Source organism: Gorilla gorilla, chromosome 12 (genome assembly GCF_029281585.2).
Source record: "Gorilla gorilla gorilla isolate KB3781 chromosome 12, NHGRI_mGorGor1-v2.1_pri, whole genome shotgun sequence".
Lineage (NCBI taxonomy): Eukaryota > Metazoa > Chordata > Mammalia > Primates > Hominidae > Gorilla > Gorilla gorilla.
Window position 1 is genome coordinate 84,906,874 of NC_073236.2, and position 27,545 is coordinate 84,934,418.

At 39.1% G+C, this 27,545-nt stretch overlaps 1 protein-coding gene across 1 annotated transcript in view; it reads right to left on the reverse strand.

Annotated features, from left to right (window-relative positions):
* Positions 1 to 27,545, reverse strand: part of EML6 (EMAP like 6) — a 256,550-nt gene that overhangs the window by 76,931 nt on the left and 152,074 nt on the right. The window contains exons 16-21 of the mRNA XM_055377903.2: positions 27,045 to 27,150; positions 19,021 to 19,114; positions 8,253 to 8,353; positions 6,751 to 6,953; positions 4,390 to 4,501; positions 4,016 to 4,143 (exon numbers count right to left, since the gene is read on the reverse strand). Of these exons, the coding sequence (XP_055233878.2) occupies positions 4,016 to 4,143; positions 4,390 to 4,501; positions 6,751 to 6,953; positions 8,253 to 8,353; positions 19,021 to 19,114; positions 27,045 to 27,150 (744 nt within the window). The remainder of the gene's footprint in view (positions 1 to 4,015; positions 4,144 to 4,389; positions 4,502 to 6,750; positions 6,954 to 8,252; positions 8,354 to 19,020; positions 19,115 to 27,044; positions 27,151 to 27,545) is intronic.

A 27,545-nucleotide genomic window follows, 5' to 3' on the forward strand; every position in this document is an offset into this window, starting at 1 on the left:
AAGCAAAACATGAACTCATTGCTTATTGGTTTTGTTTATATGATGCCAAACATCTTTCCATTTAGAAATATCCAGGTAAATGGTGAAATGCCTGCTTTTCTGTTGTTTCATACTAAATAAACATAGTATCTATGTACCCTCCTAGTAAAGCAGCTTAATCACAAGGACACAAACCACTTCCTTCAGTTAAATCATATTCTAAAAGATGCAGGTACGACCCATTCATGTCAGTGAAATTGAAGAGCAATATTCTAATTATTTATGCAATTTTAGTCCTTTGAATGTGTAGCATTCGGCAGAGCAGAAATAAAGGAAGCTAAATTTTCATTTCAAGCGTCCTCGGTGTAGCCCAGGTTCTGCGTCTGTTCACAGATTTGTCTGTTCATGTGCCAACAATGAACATCAAAAACTGAAAGGTGCTTAATAAGCACTGGACCAATTCCATATATCTTTATCTTATCACAAACACACTTGGCTGGCTTAGAATAATAACTAAGATAAAGCAGTATTTTTTTTATAACGAACACTTAACAGGGAGAAAATGAATTTGATTCTCATAATTTTTCACTCTATAATGCAGTGTGTAAAGATTAGTGCTACAGAGCAATAAAACAGACCAGATTAACTGTTTACCGAATTTTTGCTTTTTAATGGCTAACTACAAAAAGGCTTTGCTTAGTAAAGCAAAAAGGAAGCCCACACACAGGCATCTGAAAGGTGTTTGTAGCTGGAATGCTTTGGGGAACAGGTGGCTTTCCAAAGAGAAATTGGATGATTCCAATTTAACTGAGAAGCTATTTGAGCAAAATAGTAATTTGGCAGAAGATGTAAAGTTCCAAATACAGCTGACATTCAAATATGAGGAAATGAGGGCTGAAGGATACAGACATTGTTTTTGAATTTATTGGATTTGAGGACACCCTACATCCCCAGTTTTCTAGCCTTCTCTTCGGAAGCCTCCCAGCCCCAGAGTCACAGTCAGGGTACAGCTCATGGGTCAACCTCACATCTTCCCAGACTGACTCTGCTTGAAGCTCTTCTATAGACTGAGCCCCTTTGTGTATTTTAGTTAAGAACAGGATTGTGGGACCCAGAGATCCTTTTAAACCACTGCCTTACATTGACATCAAAATTGTACTTCCTTAATCTGTTTATTTTAATCCCCGTGTAACACAGGATCGGACAGTAAGCGAGGCAGGCTTGAAGGACCTCGAATGGCTCAAGGAAATGGGCTTAGGATCCTGCTTTGCTGCTGATCACCCACAAAGCTGATCATAAACAGCTGTACAACTGCGAGCTGACTGCTTCAAAGCACACTTGACGGGAAATGCCACAACCCATCACCTGCCATTCTCCCCTCCCCCAACCTTATTTTCTCTTAAAAAGTAAGCAGTCTATTCCAACTGTGATTGGATTGCCGTGCCACCAAAACTGGCAAAGTGGTTCTAAAATCTTCTTCCGGCAGGACAGCCCATCGTCTCACTCGCACTGCCTCTGCAGTTCCTTCACTTTCCCTTGCTATCTCTATCGTCTCTCAGAACAGGACTGTGACACGGTCCTGGGCAAGCAGGAAGCCCTTATTCCACTGCACATATACACAGCACAGAGCAGACCTGGGCAGGAGCCCAACAAACATTGACTGAACTGAAATAATGAGTTCCACCTAAGAGGAAATAGCAAATGAGAGAGCAGAAGATGAAAAAAAGATGCTGAAAAAAAAAAGGGAGAGAATGGTACACATGTAGGTGGCAAAGATGGTAACTAACATCTGGTCTGAAGCTTCCAGCAGCTCAACCAGCCACCCCATAGCTCAGGGGCTTTCCTGCAGTGTCCAAGCTAAGAGATGTGGGGAACAGCCTGGTGAGGTGAAAAAGGGCTCTGGCAAACCTTGGTTGGAATCCCAGCTCCGCAGTTCTTAGCATGTGACTGTGGGTAATTTTCTGGGCTTTAGGTCCCTCATCTATAAAAGAATGTAACAGAGCCAATCTGTTGTGGAGATGAGACAAATGTTGTACAACAGTATTGCCTGACACAGAGTAGGTGCTCAATATATGATTGCTGTGGTTATTTTTCTTATTAGAGCAATAGAAACAAACATAGGAAAGAATAGAATTGTGGAGAATCAAGAAGTGAAAAGCCTTAATCAAGCATAAAACATATTTAAACCAAACTACCTCAAGCGTAACAAAGTAAGAGAGAAAACAAAGTATAGATCTTACAGTATTATTTAAATCATATTGGGGCATAAATCTTCTAAAATATCTAGCAACATAGCATACATAGAAACAATTTACATTCTCAAACATTTGGAGATTAAAAAGTAAATAAATACTTTTCAGTAAAATTAACTGAGAAGTTATGGGCAGAAAAAAAAAGATTTAGTTTGGAAGAAAACAACAAAAGCAAGAACAGCTGGAGAACAAAGACATCATTGCCTCAGGGATGCATCTCCAGCCTAGTTCTCCAGCCTGGCTGCAAGACACGACCAGCTGCAGAGCTTTCGAGGTTTGCTTTTAACATAGATTTTTTCTTTTAAAAACACAGATTTGTTCAGGATAACCAGGGTGGGACTTGGGCACCTGTGTTTTTAAAGCCTTGCAGTGTCCTGAGCCATAGTGTATATGCACATGTGTTTCCGTGATACAGTAAGTCAGAGGGACCCTCTCAGTGGGATTTGGGGATTCACTCCTAATACAGCAAGCCTGCAGGCATCAATCACTCAGAGATCAAGGCAAGGAGGGGAAGCTCCTGCACTGGAATCTTGGAAGTTCTGACTGCTCATATGATCAGTGCATTTTCTTTTCCCTCCAACTTCTGAACACACATCCTTCACCCCTCACCATGCCTCTTCCACCTAAATATGGTCTTATCCATCACCAAACTGGGCAGGACTACCTACGCACCTCCACATCCTACCACATCCCCATCCTTGAGGTGAGATTTTATCATTTCTTGGCTCCTAAAAGGTGCTGTTACATTTATTTAAGTTCAATTTTACCTAAATATGACTTTTGAGGGAAGACAGGGACTAAGGAGGATGCAATTTGCTTATGTGGATCAAGGCTGAGACTATAGTGAGGCCCACATTCCAAAGGGGCACGAGTGCATCTGGCATGTGGGGAGCAGGTAATTTGTCTTGTTCATTTTATGGACGGACAGATTGACAGGACTTATACCTAAGGCACCTCTTCCACACCTGGACCCAATTTAGATAATGAGATTCTGGACTTTGAGCAGATCCTGTAATGTGATAAGGCTCTTGGGGACCTTGGAGGTGGAGGTAAAGGATTCTGTATGTGGTAGGGACATGAATAACTGGTGGCCAGAGGGTGGCCAGTGATGGTGACCCTCATACTCCTCTTGTGTTTTCACACTCTTGCATAATCACCTCCCTTTGAGTGTGGTATGACCTGTGACTTGTTTCTAACCAACAGCATATGGCAAAGGCAACGGAATGTTATGATTCCACATATGTGATGACATAATTATGTAACATAAAATTGTAGTGTCTATTTTTTTTTCCCGTTTTTGGCTTTGAGAAAGCAGCAATGTTGGGAAACCCTATGTGGCAAGGAACTGTGGGCAGCCTCTGGGAGCTGAAAATGGCCTCTGGCCAACAGCCAGCAAGAAAAAAAAAAAGCCTTTAGTCCTACACTTACAAGCAACTAAATTCTGCCAACAACATGAGTGAGCTTGGAAAAATCTTCCCCAGTTTAGCCTCAGATGAGACCATAACCCTGGCCTTTATTGCAACCTTATAAAACACTAAGCAGAGGATCCAGTTAAGCTGTGCTCAGATTCCTGATCCACAGACACTGTGAGAAAATAAATGTGTGTTGTTTTAAGCTGCTAAGTTTGTGGCAATTTGTTACACAGCAATAGGTAACTAGTTCAACTCCTGTGCAATCCTGAGAGTGAGTGCCTCCTTAAGTTTTGCAACCTAAGCATCAAACTTTGCCTCACCCCAGTCCCAGCCCTGATGTGAATTGCAGTTTAGTATACATACAAACAGTACCTGAACAAGCAGTGTCATTGGGCCACTCTTATCGATTTCTAGAATCTCTCCATTTTTTGTTCCCACCAGGATATGTCCATGTCCCAAAGTGATGGCACGAATTGAAGGGTTATCTTCCAAAAGCAAGCCTGGGGAAGGGGATGGTATATTTAACACAGTAACAAAAACAACTGCTTATTAGTATAAATTCAATTTTTATAGCTCCAAAGAACTAGGTACTAGGCAGTCAGCCTTGACATTTCTACCAGAGGAAGAGAGTTCTAAACATGGAAGAGGGAGAAAATTGATTTGCTAATAGTTTTCTAAAAACTTTAGTACAATCTTCTCCATCCCTATGAATACAAAGATCTCTATTACATGTTTGGGAGTGGCACCTTTTGAGCTAGTCGACAATGCTGATCTTTTAATGGCATAAGTCTTCAAACATCTTTCAAACATATCATCCCAGAGCTCCACGATGCCGTCCTTTCCACCTGTTACAAAGCCCTGTGAAGGCACACATGAGAGGTATTATATACACATCAAAATGACCAATTACCCACTTGGCCCCAGGAGGATTCCCCGCAGGTAAGGAAGCTTTGTGGATGTTACCTTCCTAAATATATGAGATGGAAAACTCTGGTGATAACAATGTTCGAATAATATTTTCTGGGAGCATTTCTCACACACTTCCCTAAGCAAGATTAAGCACGTTCTCATCATGTGTCCACTGCACTCTCCTCAGAACAATGGTTGGCAGCTGGCCCACTGATCAAGGATGGCTCTGCTTGTGCCCAGTCTCCCAACCAGAATGTGGTTCCTACAGAATGGAACCAGCCTCAAAACATAGCAGAGTTTCTGGTATCTCACATACTCTGACCAAATGGATTGAAGTTAACATCACGGTTTAAAATTATTGTTAAACATTTAAAAACAAAAGTCATGTCCAGAAGAAAATATCATTATTTATTAAGAGTAGCTTAGGTACTTTATATAATGAAACTATCCTATTTCATTCAATAGACACAATTTCCATAATTAAAATCCAGATTAATTTTTACAAAAACCTGGAAAGTAAAAAGCTTAACATATTGGATATTTTTTACTGAACAGTGATCTTTATTCCTGTTCTAAGCTTATAATTTTTTGGCTGTACTAGTTTTCCTTTCTGGTAATTTATTATATATACCAACTGTTCTTAGAGGTTTTTTTTTTTCTAAGAAAAAAGCTGAGTAATTCACTGCTTTCTTAGCAACTTTTAATTTAATGCATTTTTATGAAGTTTACAAAGAAATAATATTTCCAAGTGTATAACACTAAATATCCTTATTCTTCTATAGAATTTGTACCCAGGAAATTTCAATCCCCAAATTAAATTTAAATGCAATATATTATATTGTGATATCCTTGTCTTTTCTCATGATTTTGCAGCTTAATTTACCAAACAACAAGAGCTTAAACAAGTTACACCATATCTACTTCTGGGCCTACAGAAATTCTTTCTTCTTCTTTAATCTTTTCTAATACTTGCAGTTTAACCAAAAACATATGTACCAGTAAAAAAACAAAACAAAACAAAAAAAACCTTAGCCACCAAAACAACCATTACAGTTGCATACCTAACAAGAACCTACTTTTGCAGTAGAATCAACACATTTGCCTAAGGACAGGTAAAAGAAAATTGAGACATGGGTTAGGAGTAGTAGGTGGCTTAAACTGGAGGTCAGAGGGCACAGATGAAGTGGTACTACCAGGAAACTGGAAATAACTGAAAAGAAGTTGATATTTGCCGATTGAATAAAGTGTTTTAAAACACTGAAGGTGCTATGGTTTAAATATTAGCCCCCTCCAAAACTCATGTTGAAATTTAACTGCCTCTGTAACAGTATTAAGATGTGGGAACTTTCAGAGTTGACTAGACCATGAGGGGTCTGCCCTCATGAACGGATTAATGCCATTATTGTAGGAGTGGGTTCATTACAAAAGGATGATTTCGGATCCTCCCACTCTTATTGGCCCTTCAGCCAGTGGGTAACACAGCAAGAAGGCCCTTCCCTGTTGCAGCCCCTGAATTTTGGACTTCCCAGCCTCCAGAACTGTGAGCCAATAAACTTCTGTTCATTATAAAGTACCTAGTCTCAGAAATTCTGTTACAGCAGCAAAAACAGACTAAAAGAGAAGGTAAGTGTAATCTTTGTAGAGGGACAGTGCAAGGCAAGTAGACAGACCAGGGCTATGATGATGAGCTTGAGTTGTAATATGGCCAATCAACAGCCTTCACTCTAACACTCTTGTAAAAGCTGAGCCTTTCTACACAGGAGCAAGCTGGTTATGGATGCAAATTTATCGTAGCAAATGGATGTCTGGAACAATAATGTAACCATTTGGTACTTTCAGGTCTCTGCCCATTGTGTCACCAAGGAGGAAGACAATGCTGAAGTATTTCTCAGGACTCTTCTGCTGCTAAGTGTCCACATTTATCCTGGCACTTCTTAAGGGACTCTCATGAGTGGGCGCCAGGAAGAGCATGTGTGGAAAAAGTGCAGAGAAGTTGCATATAAAGAAACAACTGTAAACGAAATTATAAAAATATCTTTGCTTTCCTCCCTGTTGTCTCTTGACTGAGCTTCATGACAACTACTTCCTAATTCAGACAGGCCTGTTTTAGATACAGGCATCCTCTTGGGCCATCCTAAGACTACTTTATAATTTTAGAAGGCTGATGAGGAAAATGAATGCTGACACGCAGGCCATACCTTATCCAGTGCATACATAGCAAACACAGGCCCATCATGAGCTTTCACTGTCTTCAGTAGTAGAATGTCTTTCCAAATAAAAATATCTCCAGTAGCTGCTCCTGAGAACACTAGATCTTCCATTCGTCCGTAAGAAACACACATCATTGTTTCCAATTTTCCAACGCTTCCAAAAGTTCCTCTTTTAGAAGTGAAGCCCCCACCTAGAGTGGACCAAGAACAGTTATTACTTTCAAAAATCTGGCACTTCCTATAAGCATGTAGAAGGACTACTTCCATGAGAAACCTGGTGTCTCTCATTAGGTATTTATGTAAAGATGTCTAAAAGTGACAGAGAACATCACAAACAAAAATATTCTAAGAGTATTTCTCATTCATTCATTAACTCAGTGTTTACTGAATCCCTACATGTGGTAAGTGCAGCGCTCACTGTTGGGATATGAAGATGAAAAGAGGGTTCCTGTATTCAAGGAACTCAGAATCTGGCTGGAGAGAGGAATCAATATGCATCTCAGTCCAAGACATGCGTTTAACTGAGGCTCAGCATAAGTTCTGTGTCAGCCAAGAGAAAGAGTGACTAAGTGCCTGAAGGAACAAGCAAAGTCTTCATGAATGCTGACCAAAAACGATAAAAATAGTACTGACTGTAAATGTAAAATATAAGCATGTTATATATGCTCTGCTTATTTATAACAGCTATTTTGGGGTGAGAAAAAAGAATTGTTTTGTAGGAAAAGGTAGTACACGGGACAAGCCATTAGATTTGTCCCTTACACATTCACATTTCCCCACACTCCCTGTCACTGAGAAACCCAGCTTTATTCAAGACAGCTACGCACAGGCTGGCTCTCCAGACATACTGGGTGGCATTACCTTCTTTTAAAAGCAAAATGCACTGGAGCAGAACCTTATTCACATTTTGTGCATAATAAGTTAGGGCTTGGTACCAAAGCTGATACTAAGAATTCAGACTCAATTATATTAAGTCTGACTTATTAGTGAGAAGAATGAGATATCCTCTATGTTTTCTCATGCTTATTTACTCATCATTATTATCAACATTAAATCCACCAATATTTATTGGACCACCTATTTGTGGGCAGACTCAGGGTTTAATTCAGGTTTAAATTCAGTAATAGATAAATAAAGGAACCATCCAAACAGATAAAATTTTATTCACTCAACCAAAATGATTATTTTATTTCCTGTGCAGTAGTCTAACATAATTACTGCTTTCAGAACAGATGACTAAATATAAAAATGATTATTTTCACAGCAGAACATTTTCCAAAGCTTTCTAGGTATTGATGAATATGCATAGCGTCATATAGAGTGTTCTAAGCTTCAAGTGTTCTAAGTGAATTTGGGAGATAATTTTTTTAGGCACATTTTTATTTTAGATTGCAGAGACAAGCCAGGTAGTAGCAACAGTTTGTTTTGTTTTTCTTTCCAGCTAGGGTAAACCTCTCAGTCACATAAATGATAAACCCAAACGACAGTACCTGCTTGTTGCCAGAATTTGATGTGTTTTATCCCAACTGTAACCATCTTGTCAACATGGTGTGGGTTACACTTTACCACAAATATCTTATCTTTATGTCCTCTGTAAGAGACAAATAGGAAATAAGATTCTAGTTTGGATGGAAGCAGTAACAGTTTTATTAAAAGCATGCATTTGGTCTAATTTTAAGCACATCTAACAGGACCACTAAATTAGAAAATGGTTTAAAAATCCACACAGGCATCTACATTAAAATAACGAGCTTTGGCTTTTCTTTGCATGTTTGAACCCTTTCTTCTTATCCTAATATTGCTGCCAAAGTTTATTTACTTATACTTTAAGCGAAGTAATGAAATATTTAAAACATATTGTAATGTCTCCATAAGATAAAATTAATGCCACCACTGTGGGGTTGCAAGTAATTCTGGGGACGTGCAGAAGGAAAGAGATAGTATTGACTCCTCTTTTCCTCCTCTTGTGCAGGAGGAAAGAGAGTATTAACAAAAAGCTTCACATGAATCACTCTTGCTGTGGAAAGCATTGCTCTGGGTTAAATGTGTTTTCAGCTGGAAACATATTGTTTAGAAGTTGAAGCCCTGGACCCACAGCTATGGAAAGAGAAAGGATGTCTTCTATTGATTCAAGGCACTTTGGGATGCTGCACAGAGAGGTAGGTTTATAACCCAAGGGGCAGAAGGACAAATAAAAATGCAAAGTTCCATTGTAGACCTGGGCTGTAGACTTGGAATCTCACAGCATGAGAGGGACTATTTGATGGTCTTTGATATATTAGGACATAATTTTAATAATGTAAAAAAAGCAATTAAAAAAAAGAACATGACTGACCGATCTGCCTTACGAATATAGATACAAACATCATAAATATTAGCAAACAGAATCTGAAAGCATATTAAAAATAATACATTAGGACCAAACACAAGGGTGGCTCAATATTAAGGAATCAAGTAATACAACTGATCATATTAATAGATGTAAAGAGAAAAATCATATTATCATTTTCAGATGCTGAAAAGGTATTTGACAAAAATCTAACACTCACCCATGATTTAAAAAATAAACCACTCAACACCCAATACAGTAGAAATTAAAGGACGCTTCAGACTTGTCCTTTAGACATTTGTATTTCCCTGTACTTTGTCATTGAGAAACCCAGATTTATTCAAGCTAACTACATATAGGCTGGCTCTCCAAACATGCTATGTGTCATTATCTTTTCTTTAAAGACAGAACACGCTGGAATAGCTTATTCGTCATATTTGTGTGTGCACACTCAAAAGACTGTTACTTAATGGCATTCCCAATAGAGTCAGGATAATTACCACTACCATTTAACATCATATTGAACATATAAACTAATGCAACTAGAAGAGATTTTAAAAGGCACAAGAGCTGGAATGGAAGAGCTAAAACTATTCATATTTGCAAATGATATATGTCTAAAAAATTAAAAAGGAAATTTTAAAATGACTACAAATAAGACATTTTAGTAAAGGTACAGTATATAAAATTGAATACCAAATCAATAACCTTTGTATATACAGTGACTGGTTGAAAAATATAATGTAGGAGAGAACTCTATTTATAAACAATAAAAATAACAAGGCATAAACTCAACAAGATACATATAACATAAAAATGAAGAGAGAAAAAAAGACCTGATAAGTAAGATTAAAAAGGCAGACTTTAAAAAAACAGAACTATATCCCATGTTCTTGGAAAGGAAAACTCAATCCTAAAGATAGCAGTTATCCCTTAGTTTATAAATTCAACTTAGTTCCAATAAAAAGACCATGGGGTGTGTGTGTGTTTAATCTGGAGTTAGACAATTTGATTTTAAAGTTCTCATGGAAGAATAAGCCAGCAGGAATGATCAGGAAAATGGAAACAGAAAAGCAGAGGGCAGAGAGTAGCTCTCCTAGGTATTAAAACAATCTATAAAGGCTCCATAATTAAAACAGTATAGTACCTGTGTATGAGTTGACTGACAAACGGCAAAAAAGAAAATCTTGAAACAGACACAAATGAATATAAAAATGTAGTGTATAACAAAGACAAGATTTTATATAAATAGCAGGAAAGATGAACTTTTAAAATAAATGGTGTTTGATGCCAAATGCTGGCTAGTCTGTGGAGTGCTAAGAACTCTTGTTAATTGCTGGTGGGAATGCAAAATGATACAGCTATTTTGAAAGACAGTTTGGCAATTTCTTACAAAACTAAGCATATTCTTACCATACAACCAGCAATTACATTCCTTGATATTTGCCTAAATGAGCTGAAAACTTATGTCCACACAGAAACCTGCACATGGATATTTATAGCAGCTTCATAATTGTCAAAATGTGGCAGCAACATAGATGTCCTTCGGCAGGTGAATGGGTAAACAAACTGTGGCACATCCAGACAATGGATATTATTCAGCGCTAAAAAGAAATGAACTACCACATCATGAAAACACATGGAAGAAATGTAAATATATATCATTAAGTAAAAGAAGCCAATCAGAAAAGACTACATACTATATAGTTCCAATTATATGACATTCTGGAAAAGGTAAGACTACAAAGACGGGTAAAAAATTAGTGGTTGCCACAGTATACAGAGGAGGGAGGGATGAAAGGATAAATAGGCAGAACACAAAGAACTTTTAGGGCAGTGTAACTCTTCTGAATATACTGTTGTAACTGCAGAATCAGCCCAATCTGGTTCAACTTTATATAATACAATGGTGAGTTGTTTTTCAGTTATCATGTAACCCAGGTTGCAAGTTATATCACCTGATCATGCCCAGATGAACCAAGCATGCAACCATGGGTGGAACCTTAGTGCTTGGCCCAAGGAACAGGGACCAAATTAAGAACTACACACCTCATGGCATGATCCAGTCCTATCATGTCTCCCGGCCACACTGCATTATAAGATCCAATCAGATCATGCCTCATTACCCTCTGCTATGAATCCTGCCCCAGACCCCAGCTCAAGAGAGAGATCTGAGCATTGCCTCCTGTCTCCTTGCCCGTCAAACTGCAATAAAGTCTTTCTTTTCACAAAAGCTGGTGGCATAGTATCGGCGTCTATGCTTTTTGGGCAGCAAGCCCATTGCTAGCTTGGTAACATTATCATGATAAATATGTGTCAATATACATTTGTCAAAACTCGCAGAATGTACAAAACAAGTGAATGCTAATATAAACTGCGGACTTTGGGTGATAATGATGTGTCAAGGTAGGTTCATGAATTGTAACAAATGTACCATCTAGTGCAGGAGGGTGATAATAGGGGAGGCTGTGCATATGAGGAGGCAGGAGGTAATGGGAACTCTCTGTACTTTCTGCTCAATTTTGCTGTCAATCTAAAACCACTCTAAAATATAAAATCTATTTAAAAACGGAAAAAATGGAACACCTTGGTAGCCACATGGAAAAAACAGAAAGCTGGACCTGTTCCTCAGATACTAGGATAGATTCTAAACTATTTAGAGACTTAAACATAAAAGATGAAGCCATAGAACATTAGAATAGATGATTCCTTTTTAATGTGAGAATGGGCAGTATTTTTCTAAATACAAAAATCTTAAAGCAATAAAAGATTAATAAATTTAACCACATAAAAATATAAACCTTTTGCTTGATGAAAAACACCATAGCAAATTCAAAGGATGAATGACAAACTGGGAAAAAAACCAGCAAGTTATAGACAAAACTCAAATAACCCTAACATTTAAAGAATCACTTTCTGTGAGAATTATATTTCAGAGAAACCAAATGGTTCAGGAGGGAAAATTGTTTACAAAATAATTCTAGCTAACATGAAGAATGAATGATAAAATTAGAAAATTGCCACTTTGAACCCTGAACTAAGTAACCAATTTAGCCCAAGGTTGTCAGCTGATGCTACAACCATTAGAAAATGTGGTGATGGGGAGCTGTACAATGAAAGGATCAGTTCAATGCTCCCAGAACCCACCAACCGAGCTGAGTATTACTGACAGCAGAAAAACTAGATGTTCTGGGCAGTAGTGTACAAAAGGGTGGTGCAGGGGAAGTGGTCCATCCTGGAGGGAAGGAATTCCATCACTAACATTGTTTAGAATTGCCAGATAATGGGAACAATAAAAAGCAGTATGGCTTTTAGTTATTTTCAAATTCTCTACAGATAATATACCCCTATTGCTTGCACCTGGGAAGGACCATGCCTACTGCCTCCTTACTCTCTGGTATACCACCGATTTTATCTTTTCTGATGTGACAGGAAGTACCTATAAAGCATTCTTGCCTAAAAACTTAAACATGGGTGAAATTATTTGCAAATCATATATCTGATAAGGGACCTATATTCAAAATATATTAAAACTCTTAAAACTCAATAATAAAAAGACAAATGACTCTATTCTACAAGGAAAATATACACAGTCAGCACATGAAAACATGCTCAACAGGCCGGGCGCGGTGGCTCACGCCTGTAATCCCAGCACTTTGGGAGGCCGAGGCGGGCGGATCACGAGGTCAGGAGATCGAGACCTTCCTGGCTAACACGGTGAAACCCCGTCTCTACTAAAAATACAAAAAATTAGCCGGGCGTGGTGGCTGGCGCCTGTAGTCCCAGCTACTCAGGAGGCTGAGGCAAGAGAATGGCGTGAACCTGGGAGGTGGAGCTTGCAGTGAGCCGAGATAGCGCCACTGCACTCTGGCCTGGGAGAAAGAGCAAGACTCCAACAAAAAAAAAAAAAAAAAAGAAAAAAGAAAATCAAAAAGTGAATATGGATATTGGAACTAGGATACATTACTGGACATATCGTTAACAATTAGGGGAGAAAAAGGTCTAAAGACGAAATGTGTTTAACACCAAGAGAAGAAATCAACCAGATAACCATAAAAACATTAAGCATCCAAAAAAAAATTTTTTTTTTTGAGACAGAGTTTTGTTCTTGTTGCCCAGGATGGAATGCTGTGGCACGATCTCGGCTCACTACAACCTCCGCCTCCCGGGTTCAAGTGATTCTCCTGTCTCAGCCTCCTGAGTAGGTGGAATTACAGGCATGTGCCACCATGCCTGGCTAATTTTTTATATTTTTAGTAGAGATGGTGGTTTTACCATGTTGGTCAGGCTGGTCTCAAACTCCTGACCTGAGGTGATCCGCCCGCCTCGACCTCCCAAAGTGCTGGGATTACAGGCGTGAGCCACCGTGCCAGGTTTGTTTTGAGACAGAATCTCACTCTGTCACTCAGGCTGGAGTGCAGTGGCGCAATCTGGGCTCACTGCAACCTCTGCCTCCCGGGCTCAGATGAGTCTCATGCCTCAGCCTCCCAAGTAGCTGGGACTACAGCACCATCATGCCCAGCTAATTTTTTGTATTTTTAGTAGAGATGGGGGCCAGGCTGATCTGCAACTCCTGACCTCAAGTGATCCACCTGCCTCAGCCTCCCAAAGTGCTGGGATTATAGGCATGAGCCACCATGCCCAGCCCAATGATTTCTTGATTGGAGGAAAATCTCCCTAGATACAAAATCATTAATACATACTTTAGAGAGACTAGAGAAAACCAAAATGAAAATAAAAAGTACAGAAAACTATATTTCCTAGAGATAAAAGATTGTTTCCTTGTATTTATACAATGCCAAACATTTACAAAAATCTTTTTTTGTGAGAACTTTTTAGTTTACATCTAATTTCTTAGTGCCATTGTGATATTACAAAATACATGTGATCTTCAATTCTCCCCCTCCATTTCCTGGCCTACTACTCCTACAATCCTTAGGATCTCCAGGGAGGTCTTCTTGTATGCTCATGATTGACTTGATGGCTGCCAGCCCAGAGGTAGCTTCAGGATGGGTCACCAGAAAGACCAAAGCAGTAGTAGAGGGTTGGGACTTGCAGCCCCATTCCTGACCTTCAGGGAAGGGAGAGGGATCAAAAGTTAAGTTGCTCACCCATCGCCAGTGGGTAAACCAATCATGCCTATGTAATGAAGCCTCCAGTAAAAACTCCAAAGCACAGGGTTTGGAGAACTTCTAGATAGCTGAACACAAGGAGATCCCTGGAGGAAGGTGCACCCAGGGAGGCCATGGAAGCTCTGTGCCCCTTCCCACGTGCCTTGCCCTATATAGCTTTCCAACCATAACCTTCATAACATCCTCTGTAATAACCTGGCAAATGAAGTAAGTACGTCTGAGTTCTTTGAGCAACTCCAGCAAATTAATCGAACCCAAGGTGGGATGAGGGGAACGGTCTCAGAAACTGATCCCTCAACCTGTAGGATCTGAGGCTACCTCCATGTAGACAGTGTCAGAATAGAACGGAACTAGAGAACACTCAGCAAACAAAATTGTTTGCTTGCTGGTGGGGAGAAATCCCCGCAAGTTTGGTCACAGAAGTCTCTGTGCTGATTGTTGTTGAGTGAGAAAACAGAAAAAGCACTTTGAGTTTGGGTGAGAGTTTTTGTTGTCCTACTCTATGTCATAAAAACACCAAGGTTATTTCTGTTGTGGCTAGTTATAAAGTGGCTAATGATGGCATGTAAATGTTTAGCTAATGTCAATATCTAAATAAAGAACACACTGCATACCTGTCATTTTTCTTATACACACTTGTTAAACTTGTAGGGAAGTTGCCTGCAAGTGTAGGTGTGTTTGTGCACACACGTGCATGTGTGTATGTGTAAGCAAAACAAAATGCAAAGAGTTTGTCAGATCTTAGATGGCGAGAATAAGAACTTACACACTGTGCTGCTGTCCTAACACTGGATGATTCCTCACGCCCCATCACAAGGAATTCACCGCACAGGGCCATATAAACCCACCAGCAAGCACGAAGGAAGGAGCCTCTTCCAGAGGCCAAGGGCAACTGCACACTGGGTGACTTGGTTTCCATATTGTCCATTCAGAACTCTGTTTGCATAGAGGCCCAGTCCTGTGTGTAATTTTATTCTCCCTTTCTGTGGCAGTAGCCTTTAACAGGAAGACTGATGAATGTTTGATACATATACTAACTCCAAAAAAACATTTAAATTGGCTCAAAATATAGAATAATATAGAACAAGACAGGTAACAAATTAGAACAGTGAGATGACGTATTAGTGAGTGAAAAAAACAGTTATAGAGCATATGTACAATACTCCACATGTAAATAAAAATGAATACAAATACTAGAAAAATACATACTAAAAGATATATGCTAAAATGTTAACCATGGCTACATCTGGGTAGTGGAATTATAGATGATTTTCCTTTTATTAAGTGCTTTTCCCTGCTAATTTTTCTATAATGATCATATATTATTTGAAAAACAGAGGAAAGAATAAGTGTTATTTTAAAAAACAAAGTGAAAAAGAAAAGGGGCCCATATGGTATGCGGGAGACTCTATCATAGTCATTAAATGCATGTAAAGGTAGGGACCTAAAATAGATCAAGCGACGAAGCTAATACAGAAGTGCTTACTTGGAAGTTCGATACGCCTGCCATATGCATAAGCTTAGTGTGTCCCTAAGCTTTCTTTTTTTTTTTTTGAGACGGAGTCTGGCTCTGCCGCCCAGACTGGAGTGCAGTGCCATGATCTCGGCTCACTGCAAGCTCCGCCTCCCGGGTTCACGCCATTCTCCTGCCTCAGCCTCCCGAGTAGCTGGGACTACAGGCGCCCACCACCACGCCTGGCTAATTTTTTGTATTTTTAGTAGAGATGGGGTTTCACCCTGTTAGCCAGGATGGTCGCGATCTCCTGACCTCGTGATCCGCACGCCTTGGTCTCCCAAAGTGCTGGGATTACGGGTGTGAGCCACCGCGCCCGGCCTTTGTCCCTAAGCTTTCTAGCAGCAAAACTTTCAGATTAGCCTGGGAAGTGTTCTTGTTGATAATTCTTTTTTGTCCAAGATCCCTCCTATTCAAACTCTGAGATGAAAAGTATCTGTAATTACTCATTGTTCCCCTAGTCACACTACCAGAGTAACACAAGCACAGATAAAGGAGCACAGATGTACCTGATTAATCATTGCATTATTCTGCCCTGATTGACAGTGATGTTAGGCCCTGTAACTACTTCTACAAGAGATCAGCCTTGGATCTTAAATGGGATACTTGTATACTAGACTAAAATTGGAATGATCTTTAGGGAAAAAAAAAAAAGAAGACTAAAAAATTCATTTGTAATGGAGGTAACCGAAATCACACATAAAAATTAGCAAAGATGCATGCGGGGAAATTGTTTAAATAGATCGGATCATCTCACAGAGATCTTGAAAATAAAATCTCGAGTATCTTGTAAATAAGATCTCTGTGGTCCAATTCTGAATTTCTCTAGTTTCTGTGAGCTGCTAAAGAGTAGGTTCATTTAAAATATTCTCACCAATCAGGGGAGGAGCAACTTCTGAGTGCCCGGTTGCACAGCTGGCACACGTCAGCACAGCCACCAGCAGTACAGCTGACGATGCCACCACAGCTACCAACCATGCTCCTCCTCTGTGGAGAAACCTCACCTCCTGGGCGATGAGTGGAACAGAACAATCACCCTTGCCAAAACAGCACAGCCAGCCAGAAGCAGGTTAATTGTTCAGCCTTGCTCTATAAATGAGGCTGGCAGTGATCGAGACACAGAAGTGAAAAGTGAGGGGTAGGACTGAATCAGCTTCTCTGTGAATTAGGCCCTCTTGGGAGCTTAGATGACCCTGGAAGCAAGGTATCATTCAGTTAAGGATTACTTCTTTGTCACTTCTATCATGCCCCTGTTTAAATTTTTTTTTTTTTTTTTTTGAGACGGAGTCTCACTCTGTCACCCAGGCTGGAGTGCAGTGGCTAAATCGTGGCTCACTGCAACCTCTGCCTCCAAGGTTCAAGCGATTTTCCTGCCTCCCGAGTAGCTAGGATTACAGGCACCCGCCACCACGCCTGGCTAATTTTTATATTTTTAGTAAAGACGGGGTTTCACCATGTTGGCCAGGCTGGTCTCGAACTCCTGACCTTAGGAGATCCGCCCACCTCAGCCTCACAAAGTGCTGGGATTACAGACGTGAGCCACTATGCCCGGCCTCCTGTTTTTAAAAGTTTCTATCTACTTAAGCACTCTAAGGCCATACATATAAGCTTTATTTATTTGTCTAAATTTCTTATGTATTTACGTAAATATGTATCTTTTTAATATTATGCAAATAGATATTTACGTAACTTTTATTTACTTATTACTGTAAAATCTACTGTTCTTCCAAAGAACTTTAATCCTTGATATTCCTGCTTGGAAACAGCACTGGCTAATGTCAATCCAAAATGTTCTCCTGGGCAATTCTGCAGGTATCCTGTTTTGGGAATATGTCATTAGGCTGGGAGCAATTCCAAATATGAATTGTGTTATTAACATAATGGTGTTAAGTCAACTTTGTGTTAAATAGAGGCAGTAACACTATCCATCAAGTATATAAAATATATACTATTTTAATATTAAGAAATATTTCTTTCTTCCATTTCTATTAATGTTTCGGGCAAAAACTGGTGAGCCACCCACAGCTGCAGAGGATTTTCTAGCAGGAAAATTGCATTTCTGTTGCTTTTGAAATCCAGAAATGTGCTTTCCCTGAAATTATGTGTAAAGGCAGATGGTATATTATCAGAAATATTAAACTTAAATTCTGTATTTTAGTCTGGGGGTAAACAGAGTTCTGATGAGAAGCTGAATCTGAGTACTACTAGAAGGGAGTGGAATGACAGTGAGGAACACTAGAAACAAAGATCAGAAGAAAAACCACTTGGGCAGGCAGATTTATGAGCTGTCATTTGTTGCCAAGAATTCAATCTCAACAGCAGTCATCAGAAAAGCTTCTCTTTTTCTCCGAAGATGGTCAGTTGGAGTCCTCATGCCTCCATCTGCTGCTCCTCCAGGTCTCTAGCAATTTATAAATCTTCATTCATTAAATCCCCACAAAACTTTTTCCCTATTTAATATTGTAGAGGAAAATATTACTTTAAAAAGTGAATATTGGGGTTCAAGGCTATTAACTTCAAAATGATTTTATATCGCAAGATAGAAAGGACAGCATTAATGCAGAGAAGAACAAGCAGGGAGGTACACTGACAACACGCCTAGGCAACAAATTGTATTGCTGGGCCTTGGCTGCCAACTATTTTGACCCCTGATCAGGGTTGGGCAAACAACTGAGCTCAATGTAAGTAGGAGTGGAAAGTCATGTTCAGACTTAGTGCTGATTCAGCAGGCAGGAAGGCTGGGGTAAGGGAGGACAGGTGGTCTATAAACAGCAGTCGGTCTCAAAAAATCTATTTATAAGACGGGAGATTAGGGAAACAATTTGCCTGCTTTGAAAGCAAGTGGCAGATGCACACGGTGGGGCCTCCTTTCCAGCATGCTGCAGCCTCATGACAAACGGTGCTTCTGACTCCGGTGACATTGACAATCCTTCACCAGATGCTAGGACAGAAGAAAAACAAGGGGCAAGGCACCAGCCTGAGAAAAGCTGCTTTTCTATTGCTGAAGTGCTTTGATACAGATTACACAGACCACTCAAAATGAAGCGGTGAATGACTCTCTGCAGAGGATTTCGGAATTTTCTGATTCACCGCAACAAACATTACCTGCTCTAAGTCAGGTTTGGCACCATGAAATACTGCAGTATTTTTTCACTTAGGTGCTAAGCTTTCTACGTCAATTTCACCTGCATTTGAAGACGAAATCTTACCAGAAAATGAAAACTATTGACCTTTACTGAACCGTGGTATCAGCAGGATACCGTAAGATCCAGGCAGCTTCTTACCTTGTTGTGGCTATCTTTTCTCCCTTTTTCCAGTCCCAAAATACAATACTGTGAAAGTCGTCTAAACCAACCGACACCAGACATTTTCCATCGGCTGTATGAAAACAACACAAACGTCAAAATTTCTTCCATGAAAAAACAAAACATTCCATACACTGTAAAGAGGAATAAGTAACTGATCTTAAGAATTGATAAATATTTGAGGTGATGGATGTGATAGCTGCCCTGACTTGATTATACAATGTATACATGTACTAAAACATCACACTATACTCTATAAACATGTACAATTATATTTTAATACATAAGAGGTATCATATACTAAATGGACCTCGCTGAATGAAATGCATGACTAGAGATAGCAGAGCTTCCTAATGCATAACGGGCTGCCGAAGTAAATTGCCGACCTGACATTCTGAGACACAGAGCTAGAGGGAGACTCTCAGGTAAGCTACAAAAACTATGTCTATTTTGTGACAAACAAATCTCATGGTATTTAACTCGAGGTACCACTTGGCTTTGTGATCCTGAGACCATTTTCAGCTCTAAAAACTGGGTTCAGTTAATTCTCCAAGTTAGGAACATTATAGAAACTAAATTTAACTCAAAAAATTCTTTCAAAAGATGATTTTACAATTTAAAAATTTTATATTCCCTATTTCAAATGTAGTGTACTTGTTATAGGACATTTAGAAAATATGGATACAAAAAATTTTTAAATCTTCCAAATTTCTAGGCTAACATTTGATATATATCCTACCAATCTTTACACAAATGTGCTTAGAAAAAAACAAAACCTGTTCAGTATTATTCTGGTAATCTAATCTTTCTTCATCTGTTATATCATGAACATTTTCCTTTAGTATTAAATATTACTTATAATTGTTTAGAAAAGTGGCAAGAATAGATTACTGTAAATCCCTATGTATAACTGCTTATTGTCTAGTTTTCACATCACTTGTCTGCTTTACATTTCCAGGACAATTTATTTCTCTAAGAGAATAATAATTATCCATGATTACTATAATTTGGACATTTAGGTTATTTTCCCAAAAATTGTTTTAAAAATATATTGAATGCACAATTAAATTTCAAATAAAAACAGTTAATTTGCTTTTTCCCTTCAAGACAAAAGAAGAGGTATAGTCAATAAGCCTTTCCTTTGCTGCCTTCCTGCAAGGCTAGATTCAACACAGAACCATCTCTGGGTCAGCAGTCTCCCTTCCACTAGCTGTGCGGTTGCTAGGAGACGAGTGATCAAGCTCATCCTGCATCAGTATATCAGGGCTCTTCTCTGACTACCAAGGGCCAGCCATGAGGGTAAAGCAACACAGGTCTGTGATAAATTGCCTCTTCCAGTTCTGCCAGTCCACTCAGAGGTCCCAACTGGTATTTTCAAAGGCAGACCTGCAGTATACCCCAAATTAGGGTTGCCAGATAAAATACAGAAAACCTTGTTAAACTGGCATTTCAGGTAAGCAGTAACTAATTTCTTAGTACAAGTATGTCACATGCAATATTTATATGTATATTACATATTTATCCTTATTTTGCATGGAATACACTTACGACAAAAATTATTTACCTGAAACTCAAATTTAATTGAGCTTCCTATGATTTTGTTGGTTTAATCTGGCAACCCCATCTCAACTGCTAACCAACGCCCATGCTTTGAGGGCACTTGCTTATGCAAGAGACCCTCCTCCAACCAACTGGAAATGGTAGTCTCCTCCTTTTCTGGATGAAGGAGAGTCAGAGAAAGAAAAAGTCTGGTTTAACAAACCAAATCCTCTCCAACCCTCCATCACTACTAAGTATGAGGCAAGGATTTGAAAGTTACATGACCCTTTCAAGCTACTAGGCTGTAGTATTAGATGAAGACGTTAACACTTTCATTAAGGGCTAAATCACCACCAAGTGATTATTATAAACTACGTCTTTCAAATAACAACTAATGATATCCCCTTATGCTTAAATGTTACCAGGCTTTAAATTGGGCAAGGTCCCTCTTTAGCATTTAGGAGAAGGAACTGGTAATGACTTCCTATTCATTACCAACATTACTTTTTCCATATCTCTTGATATGTTCTGGTTGTTTCTATATTGGCATGCCTCTGCACTTGATTTTATTTTTATTGGTGTTTTCTCTCTCCTTTTTTAATATCATAAGCTCTTTTAAGACTCATAATACATCACATTTCCTTTGTAAGTCTCACATGAATCAAGTTTTCAATGAATGTTGATGATACTGGTGACATTGATGATGAGGAAGAAGATAAAGACAGAATATGCCTGTGGATGGTATAGACTGAAATAGAATGTACTACGTTATATAGCTATAAAGATTTTGGCCAGGTGCAGTGGCTCACATCTGTAATCCCAACACTTTGGGAGGCTGAGGCAGGTGAATCCCTTGAGCCCAGGAGTGGGTGATCAGCCTGGGCAACATGAGAAAACCCAGTCTCTACAAAAATACAAAAAAAATTAGCTAAGCTTGGTGGTGTGCATCTGTAGTCCCAGATACTTGGGAGGCTGAGTTGGGAGGATCGATTGAGCTCAGGAGGTCCAGGCTGCAGTGAGCCATGATCATGCCACTGCACTCCAGCCTGGGTGAAACAGTGAGACCTTGTCTCAAAAAAAAAAAAAAATTTTTTTTTGGATGATGAGTCAAGACTGAGTACAAAGCTACAGTTAGGAAGAGTAAGTTCTGGTGTTATATTACATATTAAGGTGACTATAGCTAATAATGTATTGTATATTTCAAAATAGCTAGAAAAGAAGATCTTGAATGTTATCACCACAAAGAAATGATAAATGTTTGAGGTGATGGATGTGATAGCTACTCTGATTTGATCATTACACAATATATACATGTACTGAAATGTCACATTCTACCCCGTAAACATTTGCAATTATGTGTTAATTATAAACAAATTTTTAAAGAAATTATTCATTTCAAAAACACTACGAATATTTAATGTCTTGTTGCATTCATTTACTATATTTCATGTTTTCTTTTGAAATCTGTGTAGTTATGTTCTTCTTGGAATGCAAGCACAAATACATTTAAAATAATAAAGTTTTATGTCATCTGAAGAAGGCCTAAGGATAAGCTGATTTTGCCGGGGTAAGAGGTGAGCTTTTATTTTAGGAGAATTTCTGCAAGGCCCTGTCAGCTTATCCTCACTGTTATACCAACCTTTCTAAACCAAAAAAGATATTCTGATTGTGGGTAGCAATGGAAGCAGAAGTCCAAACCCAGAGGTGCCTCAACAACCATACCTCTTTTTTGGGATGGTGACTTCCCCGAGTTCTGCGGGTGTGGGCTATTTCTGTGTATATACTACACAGTTTGGAAATAAAATTGGCTACCTTTTTACTCTTTCCCAGTTCTCACTTTCCCTGTAAGGTTGGTCTTAGCTTTGGAAATCTACTCTCTGACCGGTTAGTTGGAGTTTTTTATTTTTAGCCATGTTTTTAGACTCTTAGGTAATGTCCTTTCACATCTTTGCAGTCACAGCATGCATTAATTATGGATGTCTGTGACATAGTCCAGAAATAATATGAAGGCATTTAATGTCAATAGTAAAGGGTGAATTAGACAAAGTTTTATTCAGACAATTATGAGTTGGTCTCTCTATTCAGGGCTCATAAAAAATGCATAGGTTTTCTACTGAACACAATGAAATCAAGTCTTAGATGTGCCCTTATGGAAATCAGTATTATTCTACGAAGCTTTTAAAAAAATTATATGGTTGATATTTAGGCTAGAAAATACTTCTGTGGTTGACCTTTTCTATTTCTAATCTGGTTTTCTATTCATGTGGAAGCACTTTCCTCACGGCAAGCACAAAACAAAAATGGTTCCCCTTCCCGTAGACAGTAATAAATACTGAGTTAAAAGAGGTTCTCAACTGAGATAATATTCATTCCTTCTTGTCCTTGTAGCCCAGTTACAAATTTTGTCCAAGAAACATTTTTGACTAAAAATGCCTTTTGTTTGCTTTCGAAAAGTGGCAAGAACAATCTAAATCCTCACACATAACTGTGCTTATTTGTTGTCTAGTTTTCACATTGTTTGCCTGCTTTATATTTCCAGGACAATTTATTCTCTAGTAAGAGACAAGCACACTATCAGTAGGTGTCCATAAAACCCCCCAAAAGAGCTAACTCCTAAGAGAAGGGCAGCGACAGGAGTCCTGAGGCACAGAGATGGAGCACTAGCTAAATCGTAACTGATGAGTGTCGTGTCAGTGCCCTGTTTACACCGTTAAACAAGGAGGTCTACGTAGTCTCCTCTTTCAACATTTCTACTTGAGCTACTCACTTTTCTATCAGTTTCCAAAGGATGGTAGCATTAGTTGCCCTTGTTCATACTTCAGGTAAGTGTGAGTTTCTGGGCTGTTTTAGAACGGGATCTCTCTTCACTTGGGGCTGTTCCACATGGGGGCCTCTATGCACCACCATGTCTACTCCACAGTTACAGTGGAGGGTGGGAAGGGCAGATGGACATGCTTACTGGAGGGCACAGGTAGCGGAAAGTGAGCCTGCACACTGAGTGTCCCAGGTATGACACTCTTGCCAAGTGTACACACTAGCATCGGCAAAGGGAAGCGGCAGGAGGAGGCCTGACACCGAGGAGAACTCCTGGCATGCCTCCTGCCTGCTGACAAACCCAGGCCTGGTGGCCCTCGCAATGGACCTGGGTTCTGCCTTTGGATCGGCCACTGTTGACTTTTGCCCAGGCCACCCCACCAAACTTCAGGATCTCCATTCTCAGCCTATAAAGTGGTTGCAGGGGTTTAAGACTCAAACTATATTATTAGAACATAGACTATCAATAGAAATTAAACCAAACAGGCCTCAGCTCACACTTTCAGGAGTCACCACAGGTCCCCACTCCCTCACCCCAACCCCCACTCAATGACTACAATTCATCTGTATGTAACCATTTATGGTAATGAATCACGTATCAGTGAAAGTTTTTCTGCAATAGTCCTTAGTATTAGTACTTTCTAAAACTATCAGATTCCTTTCTACCATTTATATATTGACATACTACTTAACCTGTAAGACAAAAAGGTGAATTTCCGTAAGCAAAAACAACACATTTGCTGAAAAATGGGCTCTTTCCCAGTGATTGTTATCTGGAGAATGGAGACTGTAATGTTAAAATACTGAAATACCCTTCTTATGCACAAAACATTTCATATTTGGGAATTTATTTGCCCAAGATGGGAATCAGAAGCAGTTACAGAATCGGGCTCCTCACCTCCTCCAGAGTATCTGATTTCTCTACCCAGGCACTCATCTGAAGGGCTGCCTTATGGGAAAAAGGTTTCTAAGCTCACTTAATTTCTTGTTCTTTCTTCTATAAAACTAATAAGCCCAGAAGAAATGTTAGCTATCTGAAATGAAGAGGCCACATTACTGGGTACCAGCTTATTGCTACCAACTCATCTCATAGTTAATGTCTTTGATCTGCTAATCTCTTCTTCCAAAGGTATTTAAAATAACATGAGCTAATTATTTTGATTTTAAAAAATAGAAAACTAATCAACTCTATAGAGGAAATAACCAAATGATTAAATTCTATTTATATTACTCTAAATTTCTTGCCACTTTGTTTATATGCTAATACACATATGCACATTCTCATTTGCAATCAGTGATAGATGGTATTTTGAGTTCAATTTTTTCTTTTATCTTGATACATTGAAATGTGCATAAAATACAATCTTCATACTTGTCATTTTGAATCACAGCTTTGTTATACATTGCCAGATTGTTCACTAGAATTGAGTCAATTTTCAGTGCTGCCAAAAGAATGAATATATTGGATTCCCAATAATGTTGTAAACATTTAGCTGTTGTTATTTATTTTTGCTACTTTAACGGGCATTTCACCACTCTTCTAAAGCATATTAATTACTTATATTAAGTATACACACATTTGTCTGCTAGCAAAATTAATTTTAGGAAAAAGGCAGTTTGGCCACTGAGGAGTAGAACTATGGAGAACAAAAAGCAGAAGGAATTCATCCCCATCTTTGAAATACAATCGTATTTGAACTAAAATTACAGCTTCTTTTAGGTTTCACTGCTTTATCAGTGACACATAGCACACCTATTTTAAAACTGCATGTCCATCACACTTCCGGGAGTTTGGACTTTGTATTCACTGTTTATTGAGTGAATTACTGACTGTGTTATTCAGCTGGCAGGTGGTATGCGGAGTTCTCTCTCCCTTGACACTTATGCCTTCTCCTACCTCACATGTCACCAGTGTAGAGTATAAACTGTTTAGCCTTGATTTTTACTAATTTGATAATCACTGAAGGCATTGAATAACTTCTAATAATGATACAGCAGCTCAGATTTGTAGAGTAATTCACAGTATGTGAGAACATGCCTGTTAGAAAAACTAAAAACTGCCCCATGTTGCACTGGTCAGGCAATGAAGGTAGTTTTCACCCAAACGTGGTTTATAATGTAAAATTCTAGTAGTAATAGGGAAAGGCAAGACAAAGTGCATTAAGCAGAACCTCATTTGTTCATTTAGTCATTCACTTTTTTTAGTAGCTTCTATTTGCACAGCAATATGACATGTGCAGTGGGGACCAGACAGATGGGCTCTACTGCCAAGTAGTTTACTGTGTGTGAAATGCCTGGGAGATGCTGACACAAGTAACTGTGTGCCACATGGAGTGCCACAAGAGCAATGGGTGCCATAAGAGCAATGACAACAAAGGGCTAAGGGATGCAGAATAAAGGACAGGTTATTTCTCCCTGTAAAGTTGGAAGAGAAAACTTCCAGCTTGACCTTAAAGGATGGCAGGACTTGAAAAGACACATGAGAAGAGCATGAGCAAAGAACACAGCCAAAAGAAGGGCAAGAGTGCATGTAGCCTCCACAGTTAGACAGATGTGAAGGAGCACTAATGGGCTGGTGGGTTAAAAATGCTGCTAAGGAAGGTTAAGGCCAGATCATGGAAGGCCATGGATGTCCCAAGGGCTCCACAATGAGTCAGCCAACCAAGGGGAATCCATGTGGTGGCAATGGTAACTATGCTTTTGGGAGACTCCAGAAGAGGGTGGGATGGACTGAGGAAGAGGGGATAGAATTAGAGACCAGCATGACTACCATGGCATAGATGAGAGAGAGTGAGGGCTTGAACGGGGAGAGGAAGGGACAGGGGAGAACAATCAGGCTTGTGGAGTCATGGAATTTAATAATATTACACATGTTATACTTATTAAGCACTTGAATAAGATTTAGAAAAAAATTATAAAATCAGCTTTCTGTACAAAGTTTAGAATTCTTTTTCTATTGATCTAATTTCTACAGTTGCAATTATTAAAAATTTCTAGGTAGAAATACTTTTTTGTGATAGACCCTCATTCTCAAATGCCAACTTAAAGAAAACTCACTCTAAAGGAACTTAACTTTCATCAGTTATTTTTTATGATACTGTGTTCAAATTTTAAATTAAGGAGATGAAAACTTCAGTTCTATTTTTTCGATATAAAAGTTATTTCCAAAATACCAATGTTGTAAAGTGGCCCTCTGCAGATAATTTGCAGCCTTCTCTCTAGTACTTTGTATTTTCAATCAGAAGTGATGTGCTCCCACTTATTTGGAGAGATGAAATTGATGTTCTGAGTCACTGCCAGACATTTGCGACTAAGTCAACAGCAACAGCTGCTCTGGATTTCAAATTGCTCAAGCAAATACAGAACACAGTGTGAGCTCTGGGTAATGACTTAGGAGACAGAAAATGAGGAAGATGGGAAGCGGTGTGTAATCTAAAGGCCACATTTTTTGGTGAGGTATTCCTATGTATGATTCTCAGTATAAGAGCGGGTAGCTGGCATACAAAGAGCTTGCACTTCAATACAAACAGAACGACTAAGTGGGAGCATGTTTAAATACACACACGCGTGCGCACATGCGCGGGGCATACTCGCTCTGTGTCTCTCTCTCTCTCAACGTAGAACCATGTGTCAATCACTCTTGGCCTTACCTGAAAAATCAAGTGCACACACTCCTCTCTGATGTTGTCCTTTCAACAGCGACAAACATTTTAGAGTTTGTGTGTCCCACACATGAATAGCAGCATCTCTTCCAACCTTAAATAACAGAATGACTGTTATTAACTACTAATACATTATACTAACAATGATTTTGTTCCTTAGAGTCCAACACTGCTCAGAAACCAAGATAAACCCATTTGGAGAATAGAAGGACCCTAGGAAATCATCTGCTACAATTCAGTTATTTTTGAGATGAGGAAACTGAGGCACTGTATCTCTAAGAGGCTTGTCCTGGCAATCAGGTAGAGTTCCAACAGAGCCTAACCTGATGCCTGGGCCTTTAAGGCTAATTCAAATGTCCACTGTGCCTTGTTTTTGTCAGTTACTTCTACCATTCCCTCTCCTGCCTTCCCAGCTCGACACAAGATTCTGCTTCTCAGTCAAGGAAGTCACTTGTACATTGTCATGACGCTATCCAGAGTTATTTTACC